Source organism: Lactuca sativa, chromosome 3 (genome assembly GCF_002870075.4).
Source record: "Lactuca sativa cultivar Salinas chromosome 3, Lsat_Salinas_v11, whole genome shotgun sequence".
In the NCBI taxonomy this organism is placed as follows: Eukaryota; Viridiplantae; Streptophyta; class Magnoliopsida; order Asterales; family Asteraceae; genus Lactuca; species Lactuca sativa.
The window spans coordinates 133233935-133251762 of NC_056625.2; the positions used below are offsets into that span (position 1 = coordinate 133233935).

The 17828-nt window shown below is 38.2% G+C and overlaps 2 protein-coding genes across 2 annotated transcripts; both read right to left on the reverse strand.

Moving 5' to 3' along the window:
• Window positions 1-11415: 11415 nt before the first annotated feature.
• Window positions 11416-12558, reverse strand: LOC111903128 (uncharacterized). Its single transcript, XM_023898915.3, has 3 exons — window positions 12090-12558; window positions 11749-11953; window positions 11416-11671 (listed from the first exon to the last, which is right to left on the reverse strand). The coding sequence occupies exons 1-3, from the start codon at window positions 12556-12558 to the stop codon at window positions 11416-11418; spliced, it is 930 nt and encodes a 309-aa protein (XP_023754683.3).
• A 3197-nt stretch (window positions 12559-15755) lies between these two features.
• On the reverse strand, window positions 15756-17369 carry LOC111903111 (ADP-ribosylation factor-like protein 8a). The gene is made up of 6 exons (XM_023898898.2): window positions 17204-17369; window positions 16655-16736; window positions 16513-16545; window positions 16304-16425; window positions 16055-16216; window positions 15756-15974 (listed from the first exon to the last, which is right to left on the reverse strand). The coding sequence occupies exons 1-6, from the start codon at window positions 17239-17241 to the stop codon at window positions 15857-15859; spliced, it is 555 nt and encodes a 184-aa protein (XP_023754666.1). The 5' UTR covers window positions 17242-17369; the 3' UTR covers window positions 15756-15856.
• Between the last annotated feature and the right edge of the window lie 459 nt (window positions 17370-17828).

Consider the following 17828-nt stretch of genomic DNA (forward strand, 5'->3'; position numbering starts at 1 on the left):
CGAAATCTCCAGTGGATGTGATATAATCAAGTTGGGTTCTTCCCTTTGCAACTAGAAGTTCCTGAAACATTTAAATTTAAACTGTAAGCATAAAACTTTGTGAGTTTCCTAAGATACCACATACAACCACACATAAAGCAATGGGTATGTTTTAACCTAACGACCTATGTCAGCCAATGGGTCTATTTTAACCCAACATGTCTATTAAAACCATATATATATATATATATATATATATATATATATATATATATATATATATATATATATATATATACATGCACCACCTGTAACGACCCATTTTTCACGTCCAAAAATTTCATTTTTCAATCAATATTTAGTAAGATCATTTGCAAATAAACATAGTCTGATCAAACGATTTCATAAACATTTACTAAGTCTGAAAACCAAAACATGTGATCCATCAAAATGCGATAGTATAAATCCCAGAACAATACCATGAATGCGGAAAACAGTGTGTGTGTATGATGTGCCACTACCGCGCCAGCTCCTTCCCCTTCAACGAAGAGGTACCTGAAACCAAAGCTGTAAACTGTAAGCACGGAGCTTAGTGAGTTCCCTCATCGTAACACATACCAGGCATCACATAACATACATACTGCCAGGCTATTCTGGGGTGCCTGACTACCCTGTGCGGCCATTCTGGGGTGCTGACTACCCATCAGTCCTAACAACCGATCCTCATGGACTATTTCACCCCTACTGCTACTACCACATATATCATATCAGGCCAGCATATAAACATATCATCACATACTGTCAGACATAGCTGGGGTGTCTAACCTACCCTTCGGTCCTAACGACCGAACTCTACTACTATCACATGTAACACATCATGCCAGCACATAACATATCAGGTCGTAGCAAACCTAGATGATATCACCAAGACAATCATCTGACATACAACTCCTACTGGTGGGTCGGCATTGTGGCCATAGACCCACTGCTACTGGAAGGCAACTCACCTCAAAGTAGCTACTGATTTGAGTGGGAACTGACTGTCTACTGCTGCTGCTGCTGTTCCGGAAGTTATCCGACTATAATTCCCACAAAACGCTCAGTCAAACATTGCTAGCTAAACCTAGGGTAAAATGATCATTTTACCCTTGACCAGGTCAAAGTACAAGTCAAAGTCAACTTCCAGTGGACCCGACTCGCCGAGTTGGCTTTCCAACTCGTCGAGTCCTTACCCATTCGATTGTCCTTAATCCCGCCTCTACTCGTCGAGTTAGGCATTGACTCGACGAGTTCTCCTTCTAAATTGAGGTCCAAAGGTCCTTCATCCTACTCGCTGAGTTGCATGCATAACTCGTCAAGTTCATCTTCATCCGATGAACACCCCATGCTGAGACCCGTCGAGTTGTATGAACAACTCACCGAGTCTGTTCTAGAGTTAAGAAGATGGCCTTGGACTTCCGACTCACTGAGTCCACCCATGACTCATAACTTTACCCAGCAACATGAAAAAGGGAAAACTCGGGGACTCGTGACTCGACTCGCCGAGTCGTTCACATGCAATTACTACACACTCGATTTTGCTTGAATCCAGCTCATGCCATACATAGATCTGAGCTCTTAGGGTAGGTTTTACATGTAAAGTTTCCAACTTTACGTGTATACATGCATATGATGGGGATTTATGACTTAATAAAGGCTAAAATGGTAGATCTAGGACATTCAAGCCATTTATTTCCATAAAGTCCATGGATCTGAGCTTCTGGAGCTCAAACATGCCTAGATCTAGAGGTTAATCAACTCATTACCATTCCTAATCCATAAACAAGCTTGGAAATGGCTCAAGAAGGACTTAAATGGTGCTCTAAGGGACTCTTAGCATAAAAACAGAAGGAAACTGAGTTATACCTCAAGGAATCTCTGATATAACACCAAGATATCTGGCCTCCTTCTTCTCCTCTTGATCTACCCTCCTTCTTCTCTCAAAATCTTCAAGAAATCATACCAAAACACGTCAATCTCACAAGAAACGGGGTTAGGACGATATAGGGAGCTCTGAGGGTGAAGGAGTCGGGCTTAGGGCACATAAGGTTGGTTTAAATAGGGTGCAAACCCTTGAAATTAGGGTTTCATCCAGACAGCGAGGACTCGCCGAGTCGCCAACTTAAACGTGCTCAAAAACCCGGCTCTACTCGGCGAGTTGGGCCTACAACTCGCTGAGTTCAAGGCTAAAAATGTGAATTACTTAGATAGGTCATACGTATCAGGAACCAGGTGCTACACCAACAAGAGTCACAAAGACAACAAACACATAACGACACCCTGTGTCCTACAGTGTAACATCCGTTTACCAAGGTATTTTCCCTTCTTTTCCCAAAATATATAAACTTTGCATACATAGTCCCTACGTTGGGCATACATGGAGTGTACGACGGGCGTAAGTCACTAATTTTGGACATATACCTCATGAAGTACGTCGGGCGTACATAAGGAGTACGTAGGGCATACTTAAGCTGAACCCAAACCCTAATTTTTTAGGGTTGAGCCTCTATTTAAACACCTTAAGTCCCTTGAGGTCTCTTCATAACTAACCTCCACTCTCCCCAAACGGCCATATCAAAACCCTAATCCTTGAGAGATTGTTTTGGACCTTTAGAGTGTTCTTGGTGCCTTGTGGAAGAATGAGAAGCCTCGTTGTTGAGAATTGGTGGGCTTGGAGCTTGAAGGTCCATAACTTTCATCACCTTTGCAAGCTTTTAGAGGTATAAAGCTCTTACCTTTATGGTTTTATGATTAGATCTAGGTTAAATCCTTGATTTGCAAGCTTTTGGTCACCTGGTTTTAGTTCTTATGAGTAAAAGCTACTCCAGAGCTCAAGTTTGTCACTTTATGTTATTTCTAAGGATCACGTGTCATAAAAATTAAGTCTTGGTTGCCATTTATCACTCATGCAATATTTTGAGGTTACTAAAGATTCTTATGCACCTAGCGTTTGGTCTTGGGCTCTATTAATCTATGAAAAAGCTTACAGTTGATGACTTTATCAGTTAAGACCTTCCCAAGATTAATATATGTGAGTTAGATGTTTAGTCTTTAGGTATTAAGAGATTAAAAGTGGTTTTGGACAACATTGGATTACGCAGGGTGTAACCTCTAAGTATGCAAGGTGTAACGGGTTTGCCCCGTATCCTTTTCTGTGGACACTAAGTATGCAAGGCGTAAGGATGGAATACGCATGGCATACTCCCAAAAGTGTACTTGGGTCATTTTTAGGCCTTGGGCCATGTTTGGGTGGGTCCATCTTGGAATGGGTAAAATGGACTTTTACCCTAGTAAGAGAGAATAAGAAATGAACCTTTGATTATGGGTTATTACCATAATTATTAATTAGGGTTGGTTTTAGATATGTTCATTGTGAGGAGCCTTTGTAGTAGCAACTCAAGTGTGTGATTTGTTTATCACTAGATTGAGATGAGTCTTCTCACTATACTATGTAGGATGCTAGTTGTCTTTATGATACTTGCATGGAAGATCCCGTGGGTAGCCCGTGGCATTTGTATGAAAGACTATGGGGATAACCCATGACAATTGCATTAAAGACCGTGGGGGTAGCCCATAACACTTATATATTAGACCATGGGGATATCCCATGGCATTCAAGGAAATACCATGGGGTAGCCCATGACATTTGGTTGTAAGAACCTAGGGGTCGCCCATGACATTCCAGGGAAAAGACCATGGTGGTAGCCTGTAACACTTGTATGCAAGACCATGGGGGTAGCCCATGGCAATGTATGTATGGTATGTGGTATTTTGGGAACTCACTAAGCTTTATGCTTACAATTTATGTTTAAAATATTTTTCAAGTACTTCTAGTTCAAAGGGGAAGGGCCCGATATGATCACACAACATCCATTAATGTTCTGCAATTTATGATTTTGATTGTGCTCTGATAACTATTTTCTATATTGACATACTTTGACGGTTTTGAAATGAATAGGTGATGGTTTTGGTTGATTTAAAGATAAAATTTTTGCTTAGAATTTTTGGGACGTTCCAAGTTGCTATTACAGTCTTGGTTTGAGGGATTTAGACACACTCTCGGGTGTATCTGAACTTAAAATGAGGAATTGGTAAAAATAAAAAGTTTTTTAGAAAAGTTTTTATAAAAGAAGGGGTGTAATGCTTGCAAACGGCCGAGCTTAAGTAAGTATGTCCCAAAATACCCATATGTGTTTATTTGTTCCAGTTTGTGTATATGCGAATAGCATGCTAGATTAGGGCTAAGGATCTGCCCAAAATCGCATGATAGGATGCTGGGATAGATGCCTTTGTATGCATGTTGTATGAGTCTTTAGAACTTCATGCTAGTATGTATTTCATATGTTATGATAGAGTGGCCTGATTAGGCAGTGCATTGGTTAGAACTCAATGCTTAAATGTTGTCCACTTTGTGCTTTTTGGGGCCTCCACTAGTATCTATTATATATCAAGTGAATATGTTAGGTTACATGTTACATAAATTAGATAATTTTAGAAGGATAGGTTTAAGTCTATTACGCAACTCTTGTTTGAGTCCCACCGTTGTAGTGTAAGACCTTGTAGTCGTAAAATTATTAAGTTTTTGTTACATGTAATTGTATTTGTAAGGTAGTTAGTGGGTATTAGTGGGAGTTTCTTCTGCACCTGATGGCAGAGAGTGGTGTGAAGGGAATCATAGGAGAATGTTGGAAGTATGTTAGTTTTACAGATGTGTTGTTTAGCAGGATGAGAAAATGATTGGTAGTAAGGGAGTCACTTAGGGGAATCGGTTGGGCTCTGGAGGAAAGTATGAATATGTGTAGAAGGTAGCATTGGGCCCGTACTAATGAAAGCACAAGATCCGTACTCGAGACAATAGAAGTCATGAGGATACTAAGGAACTCGCTAAGTGTGGAAATTCTTTGAGTGTTTCTGATGATTGTATTGTTTATTTTTAGTATGGTGGTCACTCGACGTGGTTCAGGTCCTGGTGAGGGATCAGGTTCGGGTTTTGGGGCCGAAACCTTGGACAAGCAGATATGTGAGTTCATTTCGTCAGAGATCACTCGTGGTATTCTGGAGCAGATTCATGAGGTCTTTGGTACGATCAAAAGGGCATTATGCATTTGTTGGATGAGCGTCTGTTCTCATTCCGTACTAAGATGGTGGCTATGGTAGGTGCACACTCTCTGACTTTTTGAGAGTTTCGTGCATGTGGGGATCCTGAATTCTTTGGGAAGAAGGACCCCACTACTAGATGATGGTGGTTGGTGGACATCGAAAACCCCTTCCGTATTGGCTTCTGCCCCGAGGGGTCAAAGGTTAGATTTGCATCCTTTTTTTTGAAAGACAAAGCCCGTGATTGGTGGAAGGAGGTAGACCATGATTTAAAAGGCAAGTTTGTTGAGAATATATCTTGGAGTTTGTAGGGCAGGTAGTTCTGGCTGTTACAAGTGCGGCAAGATCGGTCATTTTAGAAAGGACTACACTCATGGATTAGGTCTGATTTGCTTCTACTGCTATCAGATGTGCCACAAGAAGTCCGATTGTCCGATGTTAAACCCATTGGATGCTCCATGGAGGCTCCATGGGAGTTACAAACCCATAGGTCATGGAAATGAAGAGTCATGCCACATTAGGGTTTAAATGGTGTAACCCTAGATATGACACACTATATAAAGAACATCATACTCACCAAAATCGGCTACACATAGTGACAAGAGGGCTTGACCGATTTTTGAGTGTTACACATTCTCTCAAAGTTATTCCAAAGCATTTGGTGTTGTGTGAATCATTTGAGGCATCACACTTGGGGTGCTAGGCTCTCAAGGTTTCAAGGAATCATAACAACAACAAGGTATGTGTTTCTAGCTATCTTTTATATTATAATGTTCCCCATGTATGCTAGATAGGTTTATGAACCTTGGAAAAAGTATTTTGCATGTATCTTAGACAAACATAGATACAAGGTTTTTCTAGGGTTGCATGTACACTTAGGAGTGTTAGAATTTCTCAAAACCCATCACCTTATCGGTTAGCACCGCTGGAAATGCAGGAGTTGTCTACACAACTACAGGAGCTGTTAGAGAAGGGTTTATTAGGCCGAGTAGTTCACCATGGGGAGCGCCGATACTGTTTTTTAAAGAAGAAAGATGGCTCCCACAGGATGTGCATCGACTACCGGGAGCTGAACAAGTTAATGGTGAAGATCCTTTATCCGCTTCTGAGGATTGATGATTTGTTCGACCAGTTGCAGGGTACGTCTTGGTTCTCCAAGATTGATCTAGTTTCAGGCGACCATCAGATGAGGTTTCGAGATGAGGATGTTCAGAAGACGGCCTTCATAACTCTTTATTGTCATTACATGTTCGTGGTGATGAGTTTTGGGCTCATCAATGCACCAGCAACGTTGATGGACCTTATAAACAGGGTTTGCAAGTCGATGTTGGATCAATCAGTGATTGTTTTTCATTGATGATATCTTGGTCTATTTTAATACCAAGGAGCAACATGAATATCATCTGCTAGAGGTTTTGGAGACTCTCAGGAGGGAGAGGCTTTATGCAAAATTCTCCAAGTGTGAGTTCTAGTTGTGCGATATGCAGTTCTTGGGGCACCTCGTCAATCAGAAGGCTATATTGGTTGATCTGGCCAAGATCAAGACTGTGATGCGATGGGAGGTTCTAAAGTCTCAATCTAAGATTCATAGTTTCCTTGGTTTAGTCGGGTATCATTTGAGGTTTATTAATAATTTCTCCAGGATCACATTTATGTTAGCCAAGTTAACGAAGAAGTCTATTACTTTCCGTTAAGGGCCTGAGTAGCAAGCGACGTTTGAGACTTTGAGCCAGAAGTTATGTGAGGCTCCAATTTTTACCTTAGCATAGGGTGTGGATGAATTCATGGTATATTATGATGCGTTGATTATAGGTTTAAGTGCAATTTTGATGCAAAGGGGTCATGTTATTGCTTATGTTTTGAGGCAGCTGAAGCCTGATGAGGCGAATTATCCCACCCATGATTTGGGGCTGGAGGTGGAGGTTTTTTTCCTCAAGGTTTGGCATCATTACTTGTATGGGGTTAGTTGTATCATTTACATGGACCACAAGAGTTTAAGGTATTTGATGGATCAACCAAATCTGAATATGAGGCAGCACAGGTGGCTCGATGTGGTAAAGGATTATGATTGTGGTATCCTTTATCACCCTAGGAAGGCCAACGTGGTGGCCGATCCTCTTAGCTGCAAGATGGATGGAACCCTATCATGGATTTTTGTTTGAGAATGACACTGATTACCCAGCTCTTGGAGCAGATCCACAAGGCTCAGGTTGAGGCTATGAAAGAGGAGCACTGGAAGAGTGAGTGCAAAGTGAAACATGTGTCCTCTTTTGATTATGATAGTCGGGGGTTGTTGACCTTACATCGGAGAGTTCGGTTCCGTATTTGTAAGGTACTTGTTAGATTTTGATGGAGGAGGCACACAAGTCGAGATTCTTTATTTATTCGGGTGCGAAAAAAATATAACCTCTGACCCGATTAGTGGTGACCTTGCATGAAGCGGGATATGGCATGGTATGTGGAGAGGTGGTTGACTTGCTGAAAAATCAAATTCGGGCATCAGCGACCTCAAGGAAATATTGAGACATTGCGTGTTCCCGTCTGGAAATAAGACGCGAGCATGATATATTTCATCATGAAGCTATCAAGGATAACATGAGGGGTAGATTCGATTTGGGTCATTATGGATCGGTTGACCAAGAGTGCACATTTCATTACTATTCATGATAGTATCTTTGTAAAGAAGTTGGCAGATATTTATATTCGGGAGGTTGTGGCACATTACGGGGTTCTAGTCTCAATGGTTTCAGATTGGGATGTTCGGTTCACTTCCATGTTCTGGAAGAGATTGCATAAGAAGTTGGGTACTCGTCTGCACTTCAACGCGACTTTTCATCTGCGGCCTGATGGATAGAGTGAGCGGACTATTCAGACCTTGGAGGATATACTTCGGGCATTTGTGATAGATTTTGGTGGTAGCTGGGATACGCATCTCCCATTGGCTTAGTTTTCTTACAACAACAACTACCATGTCAGTATTGATTGACCTCCTTTTGAGATGCTCTACGGGAGGAAGTGTTAGAACTTGATTTGTTGGGGCGAGGTTGGTCAACGATTCATGGGTAACACGAAGGTGGTGCTCCGGACTACCAAGTTCATCGAATAGGTGCGTGGGAGATTGCAAACCGCACAAAGCCGATATAAGAGTCATGTTGATAGGTGTCGCTCAGATTTAGAGTTTCAGGTCATAGATATGTTACTCCTGAAGGTACCATCTTAGAAATATTTCACCCGGTTCAGGAAGCAGGGCAAGCTGCACCCCAAATATATTGGTTCGTTCAGGGTTATTGCCCAGGTGGGAAATGTTGCCTACCGTTTGGAGCTACCTGAGGAGCTTAGTTAGATCCACTACACCTTTTCATGTCTCTCATCTACAAAAGTTTTTGGTTGATGACTCCGCAATGATGTCATTGGAGGACATTCAGGTAGGCAAGCGTATGAACTATATAGAGAGACCGGTGATGATCCTTGATAGGAAGACAAAGAATCTACAAAACAAGGAGGTGGGTTTAGTAAAGGTGCAATGACAGCATCATAAATGATCATAGTGGACATGGGAACCTAAGGAGGAGATGAGGGAGCCTTACCCTGAGTTTTTTGCAGCAGCGGACTTCGAGGACGAAGTCTGATTCAAGTGGGGGAGAGTTGTAACATTCGTTTTGTAGGTATTTTCCATTCTTGGACCAAAATAAATAATCTTTTTATATTTGGTCCTTACGATAGGCGTACATGGAGTGTACGCCGGGTGTAAGTCACTAATTTTGGACGCGGACCTCACGAAGTACGTCGAGCGTACATAAGGAGTACGTAGGGCGTACTCAAGCTGAACCCAACCCCTAATTTTTTAGGTTTGAGACCCTATTTAAACACCTTAAGTCCCTTGAGGTCTCTTCATAACCAACTTCCACTCTCCCTAAACAACCATTTCGAAACCCTAATCCTTAAGAGCTTTTTTGGACCTTTAAAGTGTTCTTGGTGCCTTATGGAAGAAGGATAAGTTCATTATTGAGGATTGGTGGGCTTGAAGCTTCAAGATTCTAGAGGTATAAAGCTCTTACCTTTATGGTTCTATGATTATATCTAGGTTAGAGCCTTGATTTGCAAGCTTTTGGTCCCATGGTTTTGGTTATTGTGAGTAAAAGCTACTACAGAGCTCAAGTTTGTTACTTATGTTGTTCCTAAGGATCATGTGTCATAAAAATGAAGTCTTTGTTGCCATTTCTCACTCATGCAAGAGTTTGAGGTTATTAAAGAGTGTTATAGACCTAGGGTTTGGTATTGGGCTCTATTAAGCCATGCAAAATCTTAAAGTTGATGAATTTATCAGTTAAGACTTCCTAAGATTAATATCTGTGAGTTGGAAATTTAGGTTTTAAGTGGTTTTGGACAATAGAGGATTACACAGGGCATAACGAGTTTGCCCTGTATCTTTTTCTGTGGACACTCAGTATGCAAGGCGTTAGGAAGGGGTGCACATGGGGTACTCCCAGAAGTGTACTTAGGTCATTTTTGGGCATTGGGCCATTTTTGCATGGGCCTATCTTGGAAAGGGTGAAATGGACTTTTACCCTAGTGAGAGAGAATATGAAATGGACCTTTGCTTATGGGTTATTACCCAATTTATCACTAAGGGTTGGTTTTGGATATGTTTAGTGTGAGGAGCCTTTGTAGAAGCAGCTCAAGTGTGTGATTTGTTTATCATCAGATTGAGGTGAGTCTTCTCATTATACTACGTAGGATGCTAGTTGTATTTGTGATACTTGCATGGAAGACCCCAGGGGTAACCCGTGACATTTGTTTGAAAGACCATGGGGGTAGCCCATGGTAATTGCACGAAAGACCATGGGGGTAACCCTTGACACTTGGATATTAGACCATGGGGGTAGCCCATGGCATTTCAAGGAAAAACCATAGGGGTGGCCCATGACACTTAGTTGTAAGACCTTGGGGGTAGCTCATGAAATTATAGGGAAAAACCATGAGGGTAGCCTATGACACTTGTATACAAGACCATGGGGGTAGCTCATGGCGATGTATGTATGGTATGTGGTATTTTGGGGAACTCACTAAGCTTTGTGCTTATGGTTTATGTTTAAAATGTTTTTTAGGTACTTCTGGTTCGAAGGGGAAGGGCTCGTTGTGATCGCACACTATCCACCAGTTTTCTGCATTTTATGATTATGATTGTAGTATGATAACTATTTTCCACATTGGAATACTTTAATGGTTTTGAAGTGAGTGTTTGATGGTTTTGGTTGATTTAAAGATCAAATTTTTACTTTGAATTTTGGGGACGTTACATACAATACAGGGAAAAACTCACCTCATAGACAATCAGACAATCTCCACCGCTAGCAGAAACGAGAAAAGTTGGCACAACAACCACTTAACATGTAATCAAAAGTCAAACTCCATGCCTTAACCTCAACCCTAAACTTTGACCCAAAGTCAAACTTGGTAAAAAGGTCAAAAAGTCAACATTTTGGTCAAAAAGCGCACCACGCTTCTTCTGGGTGCCCCATGCCTACAAAAGGACAAAATTATCAATTTCATTGGCTTAAAACAGACGCGTTGAGAAAACCCTAAAAATGTGTCATGACCAAGAAAAGCGTTGCGCTCAAGCCAACTTCACATGGGTTTTTGACTTAATCCATTAAGTCACGACCCATCTTTTATATTTGAACTTTAAGAAGGTCTAAATGGATAAAGTTTCCAACTTTATCCATTAAGACATACCATATCAACCAAGATCTAGACTTTTATACCCCAAAAGACCTAAAAACACCTCCAACACTTGCATGACTTGAAGGAAGGGCTAAAGGTCCAAACTTTATGAGTTTAAAAGTTTCAAACAACAACCCTAAGTGACCAACTAAACCCTAAACAACAACACTTGCATTACTTGAAGGAAGGGATAAAGGTCTAAACTTTACAAGTTTAAAAGTTTCAAACATCAATCCTAAGTGACCAAATGGAGTTGGAGTCATGATAAGCCCCAATGTTTTAAAACCCAGGTTTTTAGTTGACCCGGTGTGATGACCGGTTCACGGGTCAACCTGGTCAACCCGGTTTATGGCCTTTTTTATTTTCATATATTTTTGCTTTCCTGCATACTACATAGACATATAATACCAATAATTTGATGTCAACAAAGTTTAATCTAAACACAACAAACAACCACATAGATTATTAATAACATGTTATAGATCAATCTAAACACAACAAACAACCACATAAAGTATCAATAACAAAAGAAAACATATTTATAGACAAATCCAAACACGTTACGACCAAGCCAAATCATGGATCTTGAGATATTGGAGTATTATAAGCATCGATCTCGCGATCACTCAGTAACTGAAATTCACTATCAACTTCATGATCAACATGGTGACCTTGTGATTCAGAAGCCGATTCATGCTCTTGCTCATCAAGCATAGTTTCCAAATCATCATAATTAAGTTCTCCTTCCTGCTCTTCTTCAACCACCCAAAATCCCTTCTTATCAATATTTTCATAGTCAACAGGATCGTAAGACCTCATATCAACCTTCAATCTACAAAAACATTCAAAAAAATCTCAAATATAACTTGGTCATTTTATAGCATAGTATATCTTACCAAGATACCATACCTATTTTGTCTACGCAAGTTGTAATGAACAAATAGAAGATCATTTAGCCTTTGATGGTCCAATCTATTCTTCTGTTTCGTGTGAATCCTTTCAAATACACTCCAATTACGTTCACAACCGGAAGAAGATGTTGTTTGACTTAATATTCTAATAGCAAACTTTTGCAAAACCGGAATATCTCCGCCAAATAACTTCCACCACCCATCTACAAAAGATATAGTTAGCAAAAAAATATATATTAGAAAATACAATATTTTATATATAATCATGACACATTAAATTTAAATCATACCTGGACGAGTAAGATTACGAGAACACAACACTAGATCTACCAAAGGTACTTTCAGCATCATGAAACCTGCCTAAATTCAATGTAATATTTAACACGTCATCACCTTTAAAAGTCTTCTCAACCATTTCAAGAACGCCTTGAAACACCTCATTCTTCTTACAAAGATTTGCATGATCATATTGAAAAACGGGATTCAACCAATAATCCGCACAATAAATACTTTTTCTTAACATCCTATCCCAATGACTATCAATTATGTTAGTGTAAGGCTTATATAATTCCTTCTTCTTCTTAAACAATTCCTTAATCCCTCTTCTTGCCCGACGCATTCCCTCGTAAACATAACCAATTGCAGGTTTTTCATCCAAATCACACAACCGCAAAAGCTTTAACAAAGAAGTCATTACTTTCACTGTGATCAAACAATTCTTCCAAAAGATTTCATTCAAGACAATCTGTTTACATTCAACCGCATTTCCCACTTTCAACATTTTCTTAAACTCATTAGATATGACCATTGCTTGTTAATCTTCTTTATGGTCATACAAACTTTGCAATGCAATGAACACGGTACCAAACCGAGTAGCACCTGGACGGATAATTTCTTTCCAACCGGGTCTTTTTCTTAACCAATTCAAGGGACACTTATGATCATAAACAAAAATAGTAACCCTCGATGCAAGATTGACCAAACTTTTCACATTATCCAATTCTGAAAGATCCTTTAATACAAGATTAAGACAATGCGCTGCACATGGAGACCAAGTAATAGAAGGATATCTTTCACATAACTTAGTACCAACAAGCTTGTAATTAGTAGCATTATCAGTTACCATTTGCACCACATTTTTTTCTCCTACCATTTCAACAATCTCAGCAAACAAATTACACAAATTTGTTGCATTGCTCTCTATTTCAGATGCATCAATAGATTTAAGAAATGATATCCCTTTCGGACAATAAACCAAGAAATTAATCAAATGTCGTTGTGAAACATCCCTCCACCCATCACTCATAATTGTGCAACCAGTATCAACCCATTGACTTCTTAACGAATCAATTATCAATGAAACTGACTTTTTTGCATCTGTCAATAAATTAACCCTCAGAGCATGATAATTAGGTGCTTTGTACCCATAACCAATACTTGTTATTTTATCTACCATGAGTTGAAAAAAAGGAGAGTTGCAAGCATTCATAGGTATACATGCATCATAAAACCACACAGCAATAGCTAAATCCACATCATGTATTTTTGCCTTACTTTGCATTGCATATTTGATAGTGGGTTAGGAAGGATCATTTATACCTTTCGTAAAAAATGGATGCAAGTTTGAAGTAGATTTCCTTTTTCTCTTTTTTACAGTTGACATTTCTGCTTCCTCCATCTCTTCATCATCATCCAAGATAGTAACACTAGTGGTACATTTTTCTTTTTCTTTTTGGGTAGTCTCTTTCAACTTCCCTTGCATAGTAAATCGCACTTCTGGACTAACTTTTGGGCATGCTACTACCTCACCTTTAATACCAACAAGATGTTTCTTAACCCTGTTTATTCCACCACCACCTATAACTTTCTGACAAAAGTTACATATCCATGGCTTTTCCCCTTCTCATCAACGACTTGAGTAACATGTTCCCATGCTATATCCGTTTTTGTTAGTACATTTGATTGAACCGAAGAATGGGATTAAGCTTGAGATTATGCTTGCAATGGTTCTTCTTCCCTTGATTCCATGTCTAACTGCATTGAAAAGTAATGTTATAATCACTAAACATATGTCAATTGGATCCTAATTACATAATATACACAATCAAAACCTTGAAACAATGATCAATTAACAATAAATGAACTGTACACTAACCAAATTTGTCACAAAACCGTGAAACAATGATAATTAACAATAAATGAACTGTAATTGATTTCACAGTCAATTGATAATTAACAATAAATAAACTAACCAAATCTATCCCCTGTAATTGATAATTAACAGTAAATGAACTGTAATTGATAATTAATAATAAATAAACTAACCAAATCTATCACCTGTTTCAAAAGAAAAGCCAATAACCTAATTTCAAAATCAATTGGAGAAGAAAAAGAAAATTGGAGAAGAAAATAAAACAAATTTATCACCTGATTTCACAGTGAAAATAAAACTGATTTCATAACAGCTAATCAAAATTGGATGAACGGAAGTCGCTGTAGCAGGAAAATTGGTTTCACAGTCAATTGATTTCATAACAACAGTCGTTGATTTCATAACAACAGCTAGTCAAAGAAAATTGGGGTTTCGGTGGAGAAGGAACAACCAACAAGAACATCAGTCACTGTAGTAGGAAAAAAAGGAAATCGTTGTTTTGTAGGAAAAAAAAACTCACCTGGAGAAGAATGGAAGTCGCCGGAGAATAACGGAAGTAGTTGGCTCGCTGCTAAGGTCACTACATTGCAGTCGCTGCTTTGCAGACGCTGCTTTCTTTCAGTCGTTGCTTACGTTTCCCAGAGAAGAGAAGAACTGAGTTTGTTTTGCGGCCTGGAGTGATACTCACTTAATTATGCAAGCCCTAATAAACGGGCCAATCCAGTTTTTACCGGTTCAAAATACCCGGTTCAACCGTGGTTTATGGTAAACCCGGCCGGTTCAATCCGGTCGGTATTTTTACAAAAACCCGGTCTCAATTGACCCGTCTTCTATCCCGGGTCACGGTCCAACTGGTTCAACCAGCCGGGTTGACCTGGGTTTTAAAACATTGATAAGCCCAATCTTACCTCTAAAATGGGTCCAAAAGTGCACAAGATGGACATTATGCAAGATCTAACAAATGAAAATGAAAGCTTGAAGCTTTATACTCACAAAAGTCCAGGAGATGCACAAACTGCTAGATTCATGGTGACTGGTCAATTTGTTTAGAAGCGATTTTGTAAGGATCTTCATTTATTAGGGTTTACGATTATTTATTGTACAAGTAAATCGACATTTAGGGTTATTCATTTATTTGTTGTACAAATCGATCTTGAAGGGGTCTTAGATCGATCTTGTAGGGGTTTTCATTTACTTGTACAAATCGAACTTCTAAACCACAATTACATCTCCTAAAATGGTGACTATGCCCATTTTGTTGACTTGTAAGTGAGTTTGAAACATTGGATCAACCTTCGTTTAGTTGTACAAATCGAGCTTCTAAACTACAATAATATCTCCTGAATCGGTCAGTTGGTTGACATTGCAACAAAATTGTAAATATAATGACATAATTAAGAAAAAAAAATTAATGTCAAAATCAAAATTTTATGGTAATTTAACTTTCTTGCAATTTAAAACTCGAAGTCAAAATCAAAATTTTAGTAAACTTAGTGACTTTATTATAATTTGGTTGATATTGCAACAAAACTGTAAATATTGTGATATAATTGATAAAAAAATAATAAAAAATAAAAAACACAATATCAAATAGAAATTTTATGACAATATAATGATTTTCTTGCAATTTGTCAATGTAATAACTAAAACTCATTTCATTTTCCTTGTTTCTTAGGTTACCTTAATCATTTCATTCCATTCATTTACCATTCCAATCCATCCAATCAAAACACCCCTAAAATACAGGGATCCACGAAAGCATAGCCCACAAATTTAACAAGCTCCTATTATCTATACATTAATCAACATAAAACTTTCACAAAAACAATTACCTAAAACATACAACACACAAGTAACTCGAAATTTCCATTTGTTTTTCATATCAAGATTATCAAACTCCAACTCAACAACATGAAACAACAAACAATAAATATTTTTATTACTCATAAAACTTTTAAGTTTTGGATTTGGAATGCTTGATTAGCCAATCAATAACCGAATCAATGTTTGTCGAATTCTTGCACGAAATCATATAGCAACATACTTCTCTATCCGTTATAGACTTCAAATCCCTGCATCAATCCATTCACAATAATTTATAAAACAAACAAACAAACAAACAAATAAATAAATAAATATTCTTAATTCTTACATTTGATCAGTCAAAGCTTGCTTAGATAAAGCACCATCTTTATCAATCTTGTTTCCCAACACAAGCAAAGGGATTCCATTTAACGACGACTTGCTTAATAAATCATGAAGTTCGCTCTTTGATATGTTCAAGTTATCAGGATCCGCTGCATCAACAACATACCTACATGTGCCACGTGTCACTTTTTTTTTTTTTTTTTGGATACATAATTTAAAAAAAAAAAAAAAAAAAGATTGAAGAATTAATTACACAATTGCAGAAACTGCACGACAATATCTCTCCCACATACTACGAAATCTAGGTTGTCCACCAAGATCCCATAGTTTGATTGTTACATTTCCTTTAGTTACTTTTCGCATATTAAATCCCACCTGAAAAAAATAAATTTAAAATGTTATTTAGGATTTAAAATTTGTGTTTAGATTATATAATGAAGTCTAGAATAAAAAAAAAGTTACTGTAGGGATCATATCTTCACTATATCCACCAGTCTGCAAGAAAAGGATGTAAGAGAATGAGATTTTTTTATTTTATTTTATTTGAATTGTGATTTAATATAATTAGCGAAAATATATAAATGGTTTAATTTAATTTACTTACAGCGACAACGTTAACAAGTGATGTTTTTCCAGCGTTTTGGAGACCTATTAAAGAGAGCTCCATTTCTTGCTTGAAAAAGAGGCTGTAAATTAAGATATTAAGTAAATTAAGATATAAGTAATTTTCTTTTTCAAAATCAAAATTGGAGATGCAACTGAGTGATGGATTGAAGAATCGATTGAATTGAACTAAATAACTGAAGCTGAAGTTGATCAGTATACACCAATAAGAACACAAAAAGACTCAATGAATTCGTAACAATTATGGTAGAAGTATTAAGGTGTGTTTAGACTTCAGAGAGTTATGAACCCCATATAGCTCAATGAATTCATCAGGGGAAAATCACAATCAGGACTAGAATTAAGCACATAAATCCTACATTCCCTTAAGAAATCTGAGGAAGATCGAACATACTTATGAATTCGAAGATAAAATGATAATGAAATCGAAAACCCTAAAGAAAAACAAAACAAACAGATAAAGAGCTGAAAAGGGCGAACATTCGAATTCAAACACGAACTAATTGAGAGAAAAGGAAAAGATGAGTACCTTCGAAGCCAATTGAGAAAAGCTTCCCATAAACCCATAGCGACTGTGAGAGACTACAAGAGAAAGAGATCGATTGAACCAAAAGATCGATCACTCTCTGTGTCTCTCTTTTCTGGTCAAAATTGATTTTGACTTCTCGATTGTTGTACACAGAATTGAATGAATGATTGCCCTAAAAAAGACAAATTGGGAATTCGAGAAACTGACGGATGATTGGCAGCTCAATTTTGCTGTGCGAGTGCAACGTGGACCAATTAAAAGATAATCATTTTCTCTCACGCGTATTTATAGCGCGTGTAGTACACGATGGCTTGGAGTAGTTAGTGATATTGGTACGTGCATTCCACGCTAGCTTTTGAAGGTGGTTGGATGAGTATGCCGTTTTAGCTGTTTTGTGGTGTACTGTAGATACCGGTTAACGATAGAACATGGAATGTGATTCGCTGTCTATCTTCAAAGATTTTTCATGTCTGTTGTTTTACTTAAAACGAGAATTTGAATTAGACAAAATTGCAAAAAAGGTCCTTCTGAAATGTAAATTATTGGGGTTTTAGTTCAAACCCCGTGTATTTTGGATTTATGGTCATTTTAAAGTAGTTTGTATGTAGAATTGGTCTCCGGACTT